Below are 20,721 nucleotides of genomic sequence, written 5' to 3' on the forward strand. Positions count from 1 at the left end.
TAAATCATGTTCGAAGGTGCCACAAATGTCAAGTGTATAGCGACAAAGTCAATGCGCCTCCTACACCCTTATTTAACATGGTGTCTCCTTGGCCATTTGCAATGTGGGGAATAGATGTGATTGGGCCTATTAATCCAAAAGCCAGTAACGGACATCGTTTTATCCTTGTAGCGATTGATTACTTCACCAAATGGGTAGAGGCTTGCTCATATGCCCATGTGACTCAGAAAGTGGTCAAGCGGTTCATCGAGAAAGATCTAATCTGCAGATATGGTGTACCCGAGAGAGTGTGACTGATAATGCTCAAAACTTTAATGGAAAGATGATAGCGGAGCTATGCACAAAGTGGAAGATCAAGCATTCCAACTCGTCCCCTTACAGACCCAAGATGAATGGCGCTGTAGAAGCTGCTAATAAAAATATAAAGAAGATTGTTCAAAAAAATGGTGATTACTTACAAGGATTGGCATGAATGGCTTCCTTATGCTCTCCATGCGTATCGAATAGCAGTGAGGACATCAACCGGGGCTACACCATACTCTTTAGTATATGGAATGGAGGCAGTGGTACCATTGGAAGTAGAAATTCCCTCTTTAAGGGTCCTCATGGAATCTGGACTCGAGGAATCTGATTGGGTCAGGCTACGATACGAACAGCTAAATATGATCAGCGAGAGAAGGTTAGCAGCAATTTGTCAACCACCAGTTGTATCAAAGAAGGAATGGCTAAGGCATATGACCGAAAAGTTCGGCCAAGAGAACTCAAAGAAGGAGATTTAGTATTGAGGAAAGTTCTATCACTACCAGGTGAAGATCGCAATAAATGGGCGCCCAATTATGAAGGACCCTACGTAGTGAAGAATGCATTTTCAGGAGGGGCATTGATACTAACAAGAATGGGGAGGACGTAGTTAGGCCTGTGAACTCTGATTCTGTAAAGAAATATTATCCATGATGTATAAGTCTTTATCAAATCAATAAATAAGATTGGGCCAATTATTTCTCTTTGCAAATTTTTCATAAGGGGTGCCTGCAACAAAAAAAAAAACCCTACAACTTCGCATGATCTCATAGACATAATTGATCTCTTTTACCAAAAAAAAAAAAACATTTCCCTATTGGAGTTTTTGAAATATTGATCTAGCATTTTGATTTCAAAAATAAATTGATGTTTATCCAAAAATGATATTTTTAACATTCTACTTATAGAATGACAAATGAATCAAGCAACTCCATCATTGAGGTGACTAAATTATAAACAAAAAAAAGAAAAAAAAAATAAATGAATAAACACCCTTACCCCATGACTCTTGAAACATGTGTTTTTAAATGTATGAATAATGGTATGTAGTGAACTTGTTGCTCATAACTCATGAAATGTATCTTTGTAAAGACCAAACCATCATACTGGATGAGGTCAAAGTTTATTGATCTTAACTGCTTGCACTTGAAATGAGGAAAGGCCATCTTTGTTATTCCCTTCACATTCTGAAATAAATACATCCCTTGCGATCCTTTTTTGAGCCTAAATAACTTTTCTTTCAAAAAAAAAATCCCGACTAAGATCACACCCCACACCGGGGGCAAGTGAAATTTCAATGATCAAGAAAAATGATAAAGCCGTGAGAAAGCCAAAAGGCAAAAGAGCCCAAGAAACTCAAATGCTAGGGGGCTTGCCCAAATCACAAGAAAAGGTGATAACTAAGATAAAATGAGTATGCTCTAGCAAAGCAATGAAAAAGAAAAAGAGGGACAAATCAAAGAAGAGCGGCAAAAGAAAATATGAATGACAAAAGTCAAACTATTGATCGTGATCTTCAGTTTTTGAAACCCTGAAACACTCTTTGAGCCTTATGAATCCATTTCTTTCATAGCCAAAAACCACAGCCTACGTTACATACCTGTAGAAGTCCTTTCTAATCAAGCAAGCAACCTAGAACAATAAACAATGCTCTCAAAATGCAAAGAATATTTTTTTCATAAGATTCATGACCTCAAGAATAAGCTATTCATTATTATTCATTCTGATAAAAATGAGTGTTCAAAAAGAGACAAATTTTTCTCAAATAAACCTCGAGCTTTTTCTCGAGCCCTTCACTTTGAAAAAAGGTTATCTCATGATGTATTTTCACCGAAGATATCATTGCCAAACACAAGAGCAAATAATCTCTTTTTCAAAAAAAAAAAAAAAAGAAAATAACCAAGGAGTTGCAAGATTTCAAAAGCAAATTGTTTTAGACTCACATCAAAATAATTTTTGTTTTCAAAATGCAAGATCAAGATTTCAAGATTCATTCTAAACCCATATTCCTTCACCAAACTGAAAAGGAGAGAAATGAAAGAATGGCTTCTTAAAACCATAATTTGTCTAAGTCGCTGACAGAGCACCCTTAGGGGCAATGACCAATACAAGGGGGCAACATTGTGCTTAGAAGGAAAAATTCTAGAAAAAAGAGATGGAACATTTCCTACAACAAGACAAGGGGGCATTTTGGTTTATGAAATACAGTTTGATCCTTTCAGCAAGTGACACCGAATGTTTCTAGTAGTGAACCGAGGAGTAATGAATGATCCTCTCAAATTATTTGACGAGTCAAAAAAATTCTTTAGCAAGCAAGTGGGTCACAATGGGCACTACAAAGGCTGAGTTGTGCAAACAAATCTGGAAATAAATTTACATGGGCTAACTCGAGTGGGCTAGAAGCAAGCGACAAAGATGACCTGAATCAGAGGTAGCAAGTCCTCATCAGTCAAGCAACAAGAAGACTAAGAAGAAATGGGGGCCTATATTTCAAAACAGGTAAAGATGCATGCATATCATCTAAACTTTGAGACATTGAACAATGAGTTTTGTAAATTTCATATGAGAAAATTCCAACGAAATCCATCAAGTGGAAGGCCAACTTGAAATGGCCAAGATTGAATTTGCTTTTGAAAATTTTTCATGTTTTGAGAATTTCTCATCCTGGGCAGGCCGCCCATGAGAATTAGGCCACCTGAAAAATCTCTGTGTTTTTCCACTTTTTTCGAGTGCGCCTTCGAGCCATCGACCATCAAAGGTAGTGCATTTCCTATCCTACCTCCTTTTGAGTGCGCCTTCGAGCCCTCACCTCATTTCTTTTCGAGCGCACATTTGAGCCCTCGACCATCAAAGGTAGTGCATTTCCTATCCTACCTCCTTTTGAGTGCGTTTTCGAGCCCTCATTCCCTTTCGAGCGCACCTCCAAGCCCTCATTTCCTTCAAGCTTCCATCTTTTGGAATAGTGCACCTTCGAGCCCTATCATGTCATTTTTTCCACCTCCTTCAAATCTATGTGAATTAGACCATTTTTGAAAAATCCTCATTTTTTTTCTCATTGGGCCGGTAACCCATTACAATGTGACCAACTGGGTTGGTAACCCATTACAATATACCAACTGGGCAGGTTACCCATTATAATGTGACCATCTGGGTTGGTAACCCATTACAATATACCAACTGGGCAGGTAACCCATTACAATGTGACCACTGGGTTGGTAACCCATTACAATATACCAACTGGGCAGGTAACCCATTACAATGTGACCATCTGGGTTGGTAACCCATTACAATATACCAACTGGGCAGGTAACCCATTACAATGTGACCAACTGGGCAGGTAACCCATTACAATGTGACCACCTGGGCAGGTAACCCATTACAATCTACCAACTGGGCAGGTAACCCATTACAATGTGACCATCTGGGCTGGTAACCCATTACAATGTGACCATCCTAAAAAAAAAAAAAAAAAAAAAATCATCCTCGTATTCTTTTTTTCAATCATCGGGCAGGTTGCCTGGAACAATTAGACCATTCGCGAAATTCTTCGCGTTTCTTTTATCATCGGGCAGGTTGCCCAAAATAATTTGATCCATTTTTAAAAAAAAAAAAACAAAACAAAAACAAAAGGGTGGGTCGTCTTCCAAATGACTTATTTCTTAATTTCGACATCTCTCTGTAAAGGTCGTGTGTCAATTTACTGTCTTTAAGAAAAAAAAAAAAGAAAAGCAAAAAGTTTTCTCTGTATCTACTTTTATTTATAAATTTACTACACAAAGCTAAAATAAAATAAAATTTTCTAAATATCTTTGTATAGTAAATATTATAAAGAGGGGGCAACTGTCATAACCCAAATTTTGACCATTTTTATTTTAATTATTATTATTATTTTATTTACTAAAAAAACGATAAAAAATGATGATAAAAAAATAATAATAATGATGAAAAAAAACAAGTAAAATGAAATAAATAAAGAATGAATTAAAATTTGGGCTAAGGGCAACATGATTGGAAGTTTTAGGGTTTAATTAAACTTTGGAATTAATCTAATTAAGTTTGGAATTAATTTGTTTAATCCAATTAAGGGTTTAATTGAAGAATTGATAAATTTTTTAGACTTAATTAAGCTTGGAATTAATTTAATTCATCCAATCAAGGGTTTAATTGGAAAATTAATAAGTTTTGAGACTTAATTAAGCTTGAAATTAATTTAATTCATCCAATCAAGGATTTAATTGGAGAATTGATAAGTTTTGAGACTTAATTAAGCTTGGAATTAATTTAATTCATCCAATCAAGGATTTAATTGGAGAATTGATAAGTTTTGAGACTTAATTAAGCTTGGAATTAATTTAATTTCATCCAATCAAGGATTTAATTGGAGAATTGATAAGTTTTGAGACTTAATTAAGCTTGGAATTAATTTAATTAATCCAATTAAGGGTTTAATTGGAGAATTGATAAGTTTTGATACTTAATTGGACTTGGATTTAATTAAATTAATGAAATCAGGGACTTAATTGAAGAAATATTAACGATTGGGGTCCAAATTGCGAAATTAAAATCCAAGGATTACATTGAAAAAGGCGCGCAAATGTAGGGGGCTAATTACCGTTTAAACCAGGGGCTTAATTACAAAAGTTTTGAAACTTTGAGGGTCAAAGTAAAAATGGCCACTGCTGTCTCCAAAACGGCGTCGTTTTGAAGACGCTGTTCATCTTCTTCTTTAAACCAGCAACCGTTTTCCACAGTAAAGGAGGCCGAACGTTGCAGCAGTAATGGTCGTCCGTTGGCCTCAGTTATGAGCGTTTAATGGTGGCCGTTCTTCAGCCTACGACCCGTTACCAACCCACCAAGTCCTATATAAACCGAGCTGCACCAAAGAGCAAGGGGTGGATGAGGGAGTTAGAGAGAGAGAGGGACGAACGAAAACCAGAAGAGAGAAACACACATATACCAGCTGAGTTTACAAGCCTTTTTAGAATCCCACACCAGAATCAAACCTTTTTTTCGCCAATACCAGCATAAAACAGCGAACATAGAAACGAACCGAGAGAGAGAGAGACGTTGTTCTGAAAACAGAGCATATAAAAGACGAAGAAAACTAAGCTGAAACAGAGACGCAGGAAGGGAATATAACAGGGACGACGAGCAGAAGGAATAAAAGGGAATTCGGACCAGAAATATTGCCTTCAGCAACCTCGCGCAAACCATCCACAAACGCACCAGGTACGTCTTCTGCTCTGTTTCTCCCGCTTTTCTTTACTTCAATCTTGCTGTTTGTTTCTTTTAATTTGATAGCAGGAGCCATGCACGCGTGATTTAGATCACGCGTGCCTTGTTTGGCCCAGCCGGGTCACTGGCTTGGGCCAGTGACCGGGTTGGGCCGGCTGGGTCTAGCCCAGCCCATGTGGGCTGAGCTGGGCCCAACCCCTAAAAAAATAATAAAAAATAGGAAAATATAGGAAAAAATAGAAAAAATAAAAAAAAATAAAAAATAGGAGAAATAAAAAATAAAAAATATTTGTATGCATGAATAAAAATAATATAAACTTACTGGTTTATTCACCAACGCCAGAGTCGGGAATAAAAATACTGGTTTGAGTTTATCTTATTTTTACTCGTTATCTTTTATTTAGCAAAAAAATATATATGTGCATGTATAAAAAAAATAAATTTTTTTTTTTGCTTATTTATTCACCGACGCCAGAGTCGGGAATAAAATAAAAAACACTGATTTTATTTTATTTTATTTTTGTCCTTTTCTATTTAATTATATAAACAAAAAAATAAAAAATATATGTGAATGCGTAAATTCAGTTTATTCATTTGTTTTAGAGCCAGAGTTGAAAAATATTAATCTAAATTTATTTTATTAAACTACGTAATAATTACCAACGCCAGAGTTGGAATTATCCGTAGTTAAAAATTCACTGGCGCCAGAGTCAGGAATATTATGAATAAATCGTCAAAACATAAACCAATAAAATTTAGCAATTGAAGACAAAAACAACAATGCAGTTTGCCTTAGGTAGAACGTTTAAGGGGTGATAATATCTTCCCTTTTACGTAACCAGTCCCGAACCGTAGAATCTCTGTTGACCAGTTAGGGTTCCTAGTGACCGTAATACTAGGTGGCGACTCCTTAAACAAGACATTTTCCTAAAAAGACCGGATGCCATAAATCTGTTCTTTTTCCATAATTCAAGAGAATTATTATTTTTAGGGTCGCCGCGATGTCGGGTGCGACACTGCCATAATCATGTAGAGGATTGTTGTTGGCAAAGTGTTCTTGCCGCCCTCCTCCATTCAGAAAATATTGCTGCAGTACGTGTGTGTTAATGTCTCTCTCGGCTACTCAGCCTATCCCTCTTTCTTAGCTATAACACTTTGCTTTTGTGCCACTGCAGTTGGGCCGTAAATCAACCAATGTCATCCACAAGGAGTCGCAGTAATTTTGCTTTAGAGCTTAGAGTCTAATGGCGACCAGAACTCACAACTGACAGAAGCACAAGAAATCAACTATCAATTAAATGATGCTTCAATTAAGGAAAAGGGCCTCTTGACTTCAATAAACAAAAAAGCTAATTGTCATATATTCATTTTGATTATTTGTATTTTATTTTTGGTTTGGTGCTTCGTTTTGTGGCCTCAGGTTTTTTATTTTTTAATTATGAGTTAATTTAGCGAGACATAACCTTCTTTGAAGTGTAAACAGGAAAGCAGTCTTTTGAGGCAATCGAGATCGTGGCGACATTTAAAAGTTCAATTGTGAAAAAATAGATAATTGACATCTTGTTTTCTGAGGAGAGGGAAAAGATCTAACTAAATGAGTCGTTATATAATATTATAGTTATTCAAAATTTAATTAGTTAATAAAAATTTTATAATATAAAATTGATTATATAAAATAAAAGATATTATTATTCTTTAAACAAGATAAACTATATTACAGATTTTATTTTGATAAGAGCTTGTTGTATTATGCTACCAGTGGTTTACTTGTAATATTTATGGCTCTAGCACTAATAAATATTCAAATATAAATACTTCAAACTCTAATATTTTTTAAATATTACGTAACACTAAAAAACATATTATTTTTTACTTTATTACCAATGAATAAACTAGTAAAATTTGAATTGAAAATAAAGTATATATATTTTTTATTGTTATTTTTTATGAAAGAAAAGATAAATATGTATCAGATACCATATTCACATTTCACAAATAAAAATGATTTGTTTGAATAAATATAAAAATAAAAGAGGTGAAATAAAAGAGAAAAAAATAAAAATTATTTTGCCAAACATTGGTTCAAAAATAAATTGGATCAGCTGGGCTTGAAATCTAGGCCTAGCCCATCCTCAACTGCTCTTTGTTTTTTTAACTCGATCTAGGTTAATTGTACTGGGGTAAACCTAGCTAGCTCAGTCTAGTTACTGAACCAAACCAGTAACCTGATGGACTTTTACTCGCAGGCGGGCGTGAATTGTTTACGCACGCTTGCTATAGTCAAAGGGTGATTAAAATGAAAGGGGAGGGGAAACGTACGTAGCTTACATGGTGCTTGGGGGAGAAGATGATGGCGAATGTGTACTGGCTGGCTAAAGCTACTCTCTTCCCTATGCTTCTGTTTTTCGTGCGCTTCTCTTCTGGTCTTGCTTCTTTTCTCTCTGGGTTCTCTCCCCTTCTGCCTCTCTCCTCTGCTCTCTGTTTCTTGTTTGTCCTCTATGTTTTTCTGGTGCTTGGGGACGAAGACGATGGCGAAGGTGTAATGGCTGGCCAAAGCTACTTTCTTCCCTGTAATTCTGTGTTTCGCGTGCTTCTCTTCTGGTCTTACTTCTTTTAATTCTCTCTCGGCTCTCCCCTTCTGCCTTTCTCCTCTGCTCTCTGTTTCTTGTTTGTCCTCTCTGTTTTTCTTCTTCGCCCTATCGTCTTTCTCTCGGTCTTTGTTTTCGTTTCTGAGTCTCTGTTCGTTTTTTCTGTCTTCCTGGTTTTCTTTGTTCGTTCCTCCACTCTTGTCCTCTTCTTCTCGTTCGTTCGTCCCCCCCACTCTTCTGGCCTTTCTCTGGCGACGGGTACCAATTCCCCTGTTCTTATTAATACTCTATTTTGATGACAGCTGCCAGTAACTTACTAATTTGTCAGCAAGTTCATTTTGGCTTGAAGAAATATTGTAATAATTGTGGGAAATACACTTCCAGTTCTTGTTAATAGCCAACTCCATCCATAGCCATTTTGCTCAACAATCACCTAAAAGATGAAGTTATTTGGATTATGATTCTATTTGTGATTAACATGAATATCTTGTTAGAACCCCAAATCTTATATATATATATATATATATATATATATATATATATATATATATATATATGGAAATGATTTTAAAAAGGTCCTAAACATGATTCATATATCATGCTTTCTCTTTTGTAAAAAACCAAAGAAATCAGCAGCTTGTGATCAGTTGAGTGGACCCTTTGTTCCACAGTACTTTCTCCTCCCCTTCATTTGTTTACATTTCATTTATGGATCCTGTCTTGTTCAAAGCTGCAGAAGCAGGCAATATCGGTCCCTTTGAGAATTGTCAAACCTGCCTCAATCAGTTATTGAGTCCAGACGAGAACACCATTCTTCATGTCTACTTAAGAAACCAAACAACGGAACCGGAATCCACTTATTTTGTTGATAAAATTCTTGAAAGGTGTCCACCACTGTTATTCCAAGCCAATAAAAAAGGAGAAACCCCCCTCCATTTGGCAGCAAGATATAGCCATTCCAATGTGGTAGAACTCCTCATTCACCGTGCAAAAGCTCTACCTTCAGATCCGGAGAGCAGAATAACTAAAGCTAAAATGATGTTGAGGATGACCAATGGAGAGGGAGATACAGCGTTGCACGAGGCAGCTCGAAATAGCCAGAGCCGTGTGGTGAAAATATTGACTAAAGAGGACCGTCAGTTTTCATATCCCGCCAATGTTCATGGAGAAACTCCACTTTATATCGGAAAGGTAGTCAATGAAATCATAGGAAAAATGCGTTTCAGTGGACTATGGCGGCCCTAATGGTAGAACTGCTCTACATGCGGCAATAACTATGGGAGATTCCATAACTTGACAGACTTAAAACGAAGAAGAATGACAAAGGAAACACGCCCTTCCATCTAAAAACGAAAAGTAGTACAAATGAATGAAAACAAAACAATTAATTAAAATTTAAAAAATCTGAAAATTAAAGTTGAAAAATCAAATAGAAACTTAACATAATTTTACAAGCAATTAAGGAGAGTAACAATAAACAATAATATATTGGGTTATCTGAAAATTAAAGGCCCGGAAGTTGATATATGATATTTATTAAATAGCTAAAAATGATGGATATCTACGATATTTTACCCTAAGCTTTTTGCAGGAAGAGATCCTAGAATCCCTTGAAAACGTTGGTAGTGGACTGCCTAGCCGCCGGCGCAAGGTTTTGAGAAGAGGGAATGATGAGAAAAATAAAGAGAAAGGGGATGATTTGTCATATCAGAGCACTGCAATTCTAGCTAAAAAAACTACTTTTATCGTATTTGTCATATCAGATGAAATGTCAATGGTGCTCTCAATTTTTGTTGTCTTCATTCACCTTTTGATTTCGCTGGTTCAAGGTTCGGAAATGGTCAAGGATGAAAAGATAGACAAGGAAACCACTAGGATATTATTTGGGGTTGCCACGTTGTTTACCATGATAGGATATCAATTACCTTCCTTGGGGCTTGCTATCACCGTATGACTCATTGGTTTGAGCTTCTTCTGCCTTACCTTATGTATAAATTATATTTATAAAATTTTTAAAAATATATATTTTTTATTTAAAATAAAAAAATTATATTTTCAGATCGTTTTTGATGTATTAATATAAAAAATAATTTTAAAAAATAAAAAAAATATTTTAATATATTTTTAAATAAAAAAATATTTTAAATCGCTACTATAATCTCAATCACGCTATTAATGTTTAGTTCCTTTACACAAGGATTTATAAGATAAGTTATTCTAGGAAAACAATCAATTATAAATTTTCTATCAAATAAAATTCAGATATGCTTTTTAAAAAAATTCTTATTGTTTTTTGAAAAAAATTTGTGACGTCATATCGTCAGAAATCATGTGGTTGTTTTGATTTCCTAAATCGTAAAATCTTGAAGTGGCTTGTTTGCTGATTGTGTTTATATATCTTTTGCTGATAAGAAGCTAGTTACCTCTTCAAAGCCTAGATATGATATACTACAACTATAAGAAGTTTGCCATAAATCGATATTATTTGTCATAGGTTTCTGCGGGTTTTATGATGTTTTTACTGTTAAACGCAGGAATAAAGTCGATTGCATGTGGTCCTTGTACCAAAGTTTTATATCTGTTTCTTATGAACACATTAGCTAATTCATTTCTTATGTTTGCGTTACAATGGTTCTCAGAGTTGAACAGGAGATTCATCGTGTGGGTGGGGATATTGGCAGCGTTGATTTTTTTGGTTGTGTTTCCTGTGAATCCGGTTTTCAGGAGGATGAAGAGATGATAAACAATGTTGAAGATGACACCGTTACACTCGAAATAACTATTTTTAATTTGACCTTTAAAAATTTCTGACACTTAACAACTATGACTCTAATCAAGAAAAATCTTTTTTCTTTTTTCTTAATGTTACCCTTATATCAAATTGCAATTGAATCCCTAAATTTCAAAGGCATTTACAAAACAATACTTGGTTTCCAATTTAATCAATTCACTCCTCAATTAACTTTTTAACTTTTAATTCAATCAAAATTACCCTTGAAAAAATCAATTAACCCCCATAGTGCTATTGCCTATTCACTTTGATCCTTGAACTTTAATTGCTTGCACTTTGATCCTTAAACTTTAAATCAAAGTTTAATTAAGTCCCCAAACTTATTAATTCTTCTAATGTTTTACCACATTGACTGCCAAATTTATAATTCCATCATTATTAATCCTCAAACTTTCAATTTATGTTGTCTTAGCCCAATTCTCAAATTATTTTTTTATCCATTCATTTTTTTTATTTTTTATCTTTTTATTTTTTTAAAAAAATAAAAAAAATTGGGTTATAATAATGATGATGATGATGATGATGATGATGATGATGAGGATGTTTTTCAATCATGAGACAAAATTTTTAAATTTTAGCTAAAATTTGTGAAAAAGATTTCAAACTAAAACAATTAATTCTAGATTTGCTATCAAATAAAATTTCATAAATGTATGTTTTTTATTCACTTTTTAAGTTCAATAACTATTAATGTAGCGAGATACATTGATGTACACGAGTGTCTAAATATTATAAAGAACTTTAAAAAAGGAAGAAGTGTTAGCATAGTCATCCTTTCCTTTTCACTTTTGTATTCCAAAATCTTTTGCCTTGCTAGCAAGTTATGCTTCAGAAGAGGGACTTAACAATAAAATGTTTTTTTAAACTTTTCATCTCTAGTGTTTTTTATGATAAGAAAACAAAGAAAAAAAAATACAAAAAACATAAAAATTATAAATTAATCAATAATTGCATTTATATAATTTATATAATCTTATATTGACAGTATTCCATATTAATGAATTTGATTAATAAATTAATCAATAAAATATTGATTAATCCATCATATACTACAAACAAATGTTCACAAAAATCTGATTTTTTCACAATAACACAAATTTGGAATTTTTTTGAAACAATATATATAATGATATTAAATTTGTATTTAGTATGAATAATTAATTTTCCTAATTAGATAGTTATTAATAATTAATATCATAGTAAGTATATTTTCATATAATAATAATAATAATAATAATAATAATAATAATAATAATAATTTTGCAATAATTAAACATAAAATTAAAATTTAAGCTAAAATTTATGAACTTGATTTACAACTAAAATAATCAGTCCTTGATTTGCTATCAAATAAAATTCAGTTGTATTTTAAAAAAAAAAAAACATTCATTATTTGGAATAAATTGTTAGTTACAAATAGAAAATAAAGAATTTTAAAACAATTTGATATGAATTTTTTAGTTTGATTCTCTTAATAGTGTTTTATGAATGTATGTACATGTATAGTGAGATATTGTTTTAGTTTAGTGTGTGTACTAGATTATTGACCGGCGCTAGCTACATTGTAGGTTGTGTCAAATTTTTCTTGAACATAAAAAAATATTTAGATATTGCTAATGTATATTTTAGTGGAAAAGAAATTTAAACCGTCTTAGTGTTGATTCAATATCACATGATTGATTTTGAGGGTCCAAAAGTAACCCAGACGACCAATAAAAACATAATTTGACTAAAAATAATTTAAGATGATATTTTTTTTAATATTAAGATAATAACATATTAGATTGACTTAGATCAACTTAGGTTAAAATATCAAATATGTGACTTGAGTTATGAGACTATGATAACCCCATGAAAAATAAATTAAAATAAATTATAAAAGTTAATTTTCAATCAACTCAAAGTTAAAGGATGAAATTAAAAACAAAATCAAGTTAACTTATCAAACTTACAACTCAAGTTATAAAACTGAGATAACAATATAGAAAAAAAATAAAAAAAAATAAAAAATTTAATCCCTAATAAGTAAAATGTTGATTTAGTTTATGTATATAGATGCGTGCTTATGCTTGCATATATAAGTGTTTTTTAATTCACTTTTTAAGTTTGATAAATATTGATTTAAGGAGATACTTTGATATATATATATATATATATATAAGTGTCTAAATATTAAAAAAAAAAAGATGAAAAAAATGGCAGCATGGTCTTCCTTTCCCTTTTCTTTTGTGTTTCAAAATCCTTTGCTTGCTAGGAAGTTATGCTTAGGGAATTAACAATAAAGGTTTTTTGAAAACTTTTTATTGTCCTAAAAAACAACTTGCCTTGCTAGGAAGTTATGTTGACGAGTGATTTATTCACATTTGAACATTTGTCAAGTTAAAGAGTATAGACAACATTGAAAAAGGCAGGTAATACCCTATTATGATAGAAAGCATTTCATCTCTATTGTCTTTTATGATAAGCCAAACAAGAAAAAATACTTAAACATTATAAATTAATCAACAATTACATTTATATAATTTATATAAACTTAGCTTGAAAGTATTCCAGATTAAAATATCTGATTAATAAATCAATCAATAAAATATTGATTAATCCAGCACATACTACAAACAAATGTTCCCAAAAATCTGATTGCTTTCACAAAAATGCAAATTTGGCATTTTATGACAGTGACATCCTGCAGTCTCCATGGAGGATAAAAATGTAAGCAAATCCCATGCCCAAAAAACACAACCGCAGCTTGCCATTGAACTGTACGGGAGGATAGAATTTGCTTGTTAAAAAAAAATAAAATATTTTGATCCAAGTTAATTAGTCAAATCCATGACTCAAATAAAAAAAAATTGAGATAACTTAAAAAAAAAAACTTCATGTAACTCAGATTAACTTGCTAAATCTACGAATCTAGTTAACTTAAAAGAAAAACTTGATGTAACTCAAATTAACTTGCTAAATCTACGAATCTAGTCATGAGATTGATATAACCCAATAAAAATAAATTATGAAGCTTAATTCTCAATCGATCCTATCGGATCCAATGCTAAATGATAAAATTGTAAAAATCTTAATTAATTAAAAAATAAGCTAAGCCAATATATGTTAACCTGTTAAGCACTATTTCTAGGTCATCAAGCTGAAATAATCTTATAAAAATCAAACTAAAATAAATAATAAAGCTTAATTCTCAATCAAACACAATATTAAATAATGAAATTGAGAAAAAAAGTCAGTTATAAAAAATTGAGTCAACTAGATTAATTTGTCAAATACGCAATTTAGGTCATGAAACATGGACAACCCAATAAAAAACAAATATAATGTTGAAGGACACGAGACCAAGATGACTTCTTGAAAGAAAATAAAAAAAAATAACAACTTGATTTAACCAGGGTTAAAATACCAAAACTTGCGACCTTGATCATGAGACCAAGATATCCTAATAGAAAAGAAATCAAAATAGATTATGAAAGATCAATTTCTAACCGACCTAATATTTAATGATAAAATTGAAAAGAACTTCAATTAAAAAAAACACAAAAAACAACCGAGTCAACTCGAGATTAATCTATTAAGAACTATTCTTGGGTTATGAGACTGGATTAACCTAATAGAAAGCAAATAAATAAATTATAAAGTCTAATTCTTAATTAAATTAATATTAAATGATAAAATTAAAAAAAAAAGTTAAATAATGAAGAATAAAATCCCAGCCAACTAGGTTAATTTGCCAAACTCGCGATTCGTATATTGTGAGTGAGATAACCCAATAAAAAAAATCTAATATTAAAATGATAAAATTAAAAAACAAATTATTGATTGAAAAAAAAAAAAACCTATTTTTTAGAGCCACACAAAAACATGCGGGGAAAATGTGAGGAAAGTATTATTGTCATTGTACTTTCCCCTAATATTTTAAATTATAGGTAATGTCTTCGATTAATTTTTGAATGTCCCAAATTAAAATATTGGTGTAGCGAGATACTGTGATATATATATATATATATATATATATTATATATATATATATATATATATATATATATTTAAAGTATCAATATTCTCTGCTTATGAAAGAAGGAAAAAATACTCATATTTTTTTTTTTAAATTGTGATAAAATGTTTTAGTTTCATTTGCTAAATAATGTTTTTATGAATGTATATCCAATATTTACAGTGAAATGCTGATTTAGTTTATGTGCTTGCGCATGTGTGTGTTTTTAATTCACTTTTTAAGTTCGATGTAGCGAGATACTTTAATATATACAAGTGTCTAAGTATCAGATAAAAAAAGAAGAGTGTCAGCATGATAATCCTTTCCTTTTATTCTGTGTTTCAGAATCAAAGATATTGGACAAAATATAAAATATCAAAATAAATGTAATTTGTGGTTCTTAACGCTTTTTCTTCCTTTAAATACCGAAGAAATCAGCAGCTTGTGATCAGTTGAGGAGTGGAACCTCTTGCCTTTGAGCCACAGTGGTTAATTTCACCTACCCTTCATTTGTTTACCTTTCATTTCGTGAGTTTCTCTAAGCTACAAAATAATATGACGCCCTATATGGATGCTGTCTTGTTCAAAGCTGCGGAAGCAGGCGATATCGATCCCTTTGAGAATTATCAAACCTCCCTTGATCAGTTATTGACTCCAGACGAGAACACCATTCTTCATGTCTACTTAGGAAACCAAAGCAGTGAACCGGAATCCACTGATTTTGTTGTTATAATTCTTGAAAAGTGTCCACCTCTGTTATAGCAGGCCAATAAGAAAGGTGAAACCCCACTCCATTTGGCAGCAAGATATGGCCATTCCAATGTGGTAAGAGTCCTCATTGACCGCGCAAAAGCTCGACCTACTGATCGAGAGAGCGGAGTAACAGAAGCAAAAAAGATGTTGAGGATGACCAATGAAGAGCAAGATACAGCGTTGCACGTGGCAGCTCGAAATAAGCGGAGCCATGTGGTGGAAATATTGACAAAAGAGGACCCTGAGTTTTCATATTCCGCCAATGTTGATGGAGAAACTCCACTTTATATTGCAGCTGCTTCTTACTGGTGGGGTCAACAAAAGGTGATCGATGAAATCCTAACTAATTGCATTTCAGTGGACTATGGCGGCCCTAATGGTAGAACTGCTCTACATGCGGCAAGCAGGGTGGGAGATTATGGTAGGATTTTGCGCTTAAGTCTGGAGAATTAAATTTTTTTCTCTAAGCTACAAACTACATTTATTTTGTTGTTAGTTTCTCTAAGCTACAAAATAAATGTAATTTGTGGTTCTTAACGCTTTTTCTTCCTTTAAATACCGAAGAAACTCCACTTTATATTGCAGCTGCTTCCGGTTGGGGTCAAGAACGAGAAAAGGTGATCGATGAAATCCTAACTAATTGCATGTCAGTGGACTATGGCGGCCCTAATGGTAGAACTGCTCTACATGAGGCAATCAGGCGGGGAGAGACAGGTAGGATTTTGTGCTCAAGTCTGGAGAATTCAATATTTTATATATAATAGTGTAAACTATAATTTATAAGCCACGTATATTTGATTTTATATATCCGTACTAGTTTGCTTCATAATTAGCTTTTTTAAAATAAAAAAACTTTGTGAGTTTAAGTATTGCATATATAGTAATTCACATGGAATAATTACGTTTGTTTTGTGAAAAGTGATTATTTAAAAATAATTTTTAAAATTTTTGTATTTGTATATAATTAAAAAAATTGATTAAAGAAAAACACTTTTCAATTTAAATTTTTTTTGACTTGGTTTGAAAGTAATTTTTTTTTTGGGCGAAAAACACTTTCTAGAAGTTATGAAAAAATTTAGAAATGTCATGTTATTTACTGATTATAACAAATTTGATCCTCAAACTTTTGATTAATATATACTTTGTTTTGAATTTTTTAAAAAAATTTCATCTTTTAGAATTTGATTTTTATATCAACTTTGGTCCTTATTTTTATGATTATTATTTGTTTTTTTCTTATCATTAATTGAATTTTTTTAACTATCAAATTTGGTCCTTATTTTTTTTATCGCTATTTATTTTATTTGAAATAATTTATGAAATTATAATTTTTTTTAATTTGATTATTTTTGAACCTTTTTTATCAGTTAAATTTGATCTTCATTATCTTGATTGTTATTTATTTTATTTGAGATCATTTATGAAATTAGATTTTTTTTTTCAATTTTATTCTTATTCAACTTTTTAATTAATTTGTAAGATTTTGTTCTCATTATTTTTAATAAACTTGAAAAAAAATATTAATAATTTGTTTTTCAATTTATTTTTCATGACATAGATAAATATTAAAAAGTATTTTCCAATTTATTTTTCATGCTGATGCCGAACATTGAAAAATAATTTATTTTTTAGAAAATTATTTTTCATGAAACCAGTTTTCTAAAAGAAATTATTAAACGGGGCATAAGTGAAATCTCTGTTGTTCATGAAGGATAACTTTTATTCCTTGTTTTGATGGTTTCAGTGACAGCAAGAAAATTGTTAGAGAAAGAAAAAACGTTGACGAAAACAACCGATGAGAACGGCTGGTCACCACTTCACTGCGCTGCCTTTTATTTACGGTGGTCTATTCCTACAGTGAAAGTATTACTAGAATATGATGCGTCCGCGGCCTACATTGCTGAAACAGAGAAGAAGAGAACAGCTCTTCACATTGCTGCCATTCGAGGACATGTAAACGCAATGAAAGAGATTGTTTCTGGATGTCCAGCTTGTTGTGAGCTAGTTGATAACAGAGGTTGGAATGCCCTTCACTATGCTGTGGCAAGTAAAATAAGCTATGTATTCGAGGAATGTCTGGAGATTCCAGAACTTGCAAGACTTGGAACGAAGAAGGATGACAATGGAAACACGCCCTTCCATCTAATTGCTGCTTTAGCGAACGAGAAGAAGCAATGGGGACGTGTTTTATATGAAGGGGAGTCATGTGGTCTTAATAAGCGAAAGCTAAGCGTCGACGACATTAATTTCAGAAATTTGGGAGAGATGCAGGTAATCAATCCTCTAAGAATTAACTATTGTGATTCACAATATATATACATTAATGAATCAATTAAATCACAGCAAACTGGTTTTACTTTGCATCTAAGATTCTCTTTGCTTCGCATCTTAATCATGTCCACCAAATGGGTCCACATAACTTTTGTTCAGTTTCACTCTATTATATCACAGTACTAAATATAAAAATAAAGTAATCTGAATAACTTAATAATCTTTTTTTATTTGAAATGAAGTCATTTTATTGATTTTGTTAAGTTTTTCATCTACAATAACAGATTATGCATAAAAAATCGCATGTAATTGTTTTATAAAACATATATTATTCAATAATAAAAAAAAAGTAGTACAAATGAATGAAAAAAAATACAATTAATTAAAATTTTAAAAAATCTAATAGAAACTTAATATAATCTTAAAAGCAATTAAGGAGAGTAACAATAAACAATAATATATTGGATTACTCCTCCTAGAAAATTAATTATTTTTAAAACCTCTTTAGCAGCTTAGCATAATCTTACAAGCAATTAAGTCCTCCTAGGAAATTAATTTTAGAATGAAATGATGTAGAATTAATGGTATATAAAATTAAGTCCACATCTTAGTTTTCTTTTTTAGGATAATTGGGCTAATGTAAAGCATGCAATTTAATTTCAACCAAATTAGTTTTTGTTACCTGCTAATATATACAGTAACAAAAAGGATTTGATTGCAAACAAACTAGTTGTGGAAACAAAGGCTCAAAAGTTGATACATGATATATGTTAAATAGCTAAATATGATGAATTATTTGTTTAAATTTTTAGATTGAGTTAGTTTTTAAAAAATAGTATTACAATCTTATTGATCAAACAATTATAAATTCAAATCTTACTATTTATATTTTAATTAATAAAATAAAAATTTTTTTAAAAAAATTTCACTTAAAAAAATATTCTAGAAAGTAATAAAAAATTACTTTTAAAACCTCTTTAACAGCTTAACATATTTTACTCAAAATATATATTTTTGCAGAAAGAGATCCTAGAATTCCTTGAAGATGTTGGCAGTGGACCGATTGGTCGCGGTCCCTTTGTTTTGAAAAAGATAAACAATGATGAGGAAAACAAAAAGAAAGAGAAAGAGGAAGCTTTGAGTAAAGCAAAAAAGTCTCATCTAGTTGTTGCGGCGTTGATAGCAACGGTAACATTTGCAGCAGCATTCACCCTACCTGGCGGTTATAAGAGCGACCGAGGCACTGCAATGCTAGTTAAAAAAGCTGCTTTTATAGTATTTGTCATCTCAGATGCAATATCAATGGTGCTCTCCATTTTTGTCGTCTTTATCCACTTTTGGATTTCGCCGATTAATGTTTTTAGAATGGACAAGAAAAATGAGATAGATGAGTATACCACTTTGACATTATTTGCGTATGCCATGTTGTTGACCATGATTGGCATGGGTACAATGATTATCGCATTCGTCACGGGCACATACACGGTTCTAGATCCTTCCTTGGGGCTTGCCATTAGCACTTGTCTCATTGGTCTGAACTTCTTCTTCCTTTTGTATTTAGTGTTTAGGTTTATTTGCAAGAATAAAAATGATTTGATATACTAGTGAAACAATCAATGCAAATTTTCTATCAAATAAAACTATGATGTATATTTTTAAATTCTTATTGTTTTTGAAAAAAATTTGTGATGTCATATGTTCAGAAATCATATGTTTAGTTCCCAAATTGTCAATTTTTTATATTTTATTTTGTAATCGATGCACATCACATAACAAGTAGTCAAAAACTCTGATATTATTTATTTATTTATTTTCCTTTTTTCATTAGTGACTAAAATTTAGGGACACAACTACTAGTTGAGACAATTTTCCAAGCACAATTTGCTTTGATGGTTTGTTTATTAATCAAGATTGTAAACGTAAAGCATTTGTTTTTGTATTTAAAAAGTATTATTGGATTTTTTTTATAATTTTAAATTGTTTTAACATGCTAATATTAAAAATAACTTCTTAAAAATAAAAATAAATAAATTATGTTAATATAGTTTTAAATAAAAAAATATTTTAAAAAATACTTTAACCACAAACTCAAAAGATTGTAAGAAAACCACTCTGAAAAGTTGGGATATGCCAAGTTTCATTCTTCTATGGCTGCTGTGCCAGCCAGCTAGCTTGTTCCATGAAGTGCATGAATGGTTGGAATAATCTCCATCGGATAACAAATCCGACTGGACAAACCAGACTGCTCTTGAGATACAAAGAGACGAGACATTAGATACCATCTAGTTAATTAATACGGGTAACATTCCAAACTAAATTGTAATGTAATTAAAAAAAAAAAAAAAAAAAACAAGAAGCTGTGAATATGTGGACATGTGTTTTGATAGCATGAAAATTTTAAATTGGAAATTGAAAAAGATGATATTTTTACTTTTTAAAAATGAATAAAAAAATATTTGAATTAATAAATCACATAAAGAATATTTGTTCATGCTAATTAAAGGCTGAAACAGTTGGGTTTTTTTTGTTGTAAAAAAATAAAAACAAATGCAAGTGTAAATATTTAACCTAATAAAATGGTTGTTTTTTTATTTTTATTTACTTGTACGAAGATGAAAATGAATTCTCTTTTAGTACATTACAATTTAGTTTCTTGTTTATATTACAATCCCAAGCACTAGCTTATACCGTAAGCTATAGAGTTACATTACAGTCTCGGTAAACGCAGTCTGATTTTATGAGTTTGCTATATTTGTGATTTGAACCAAGTCAGGTTCAAATTTGGT

At 31.6% G+C, this 20,721-nt stretch overlaps 1 protein-coding gene across 1 annotated transcript; it reads left to right on the forward strand.

Moving 5' to 3' along the window:
* Positions 1-15,478: 15,478 nt before the first annotated feature.
* Positions 15,479-19,540, forward strand: LOC118062689 (uncharacterized). Its single transcript, XM_035076523.1, has 5 exons — positions 15,479-15,589; positions 15,677-16,085; positions 16,229-16,378; positions 17,409-17,935; positions 19,055-19,540. Exons 1-5 carry the CDS (start codon positions 15,479-15,481, stop codon positions 19,538-19,540), a joined length of 1,683 nt encoding a protein of 560 aa, XP_034932414.1.
* The last annotated feature ends 1,181 nt before the right edge of the window (positions 19,541-20,721 follow it).

Source organism: Populus alba, chromosome 19, assembly GCF_005239225.2.
Source record: "Populus alba chromosome 19, ASM523922v2, whole genome shotgun sequence".
Taxonomy (NCBI): Eukaryota; Viridiplantae; Streptophyta; class Magnoliopsida; order Malpighiales; family Salicaceae; genus Populus; species Populus alba.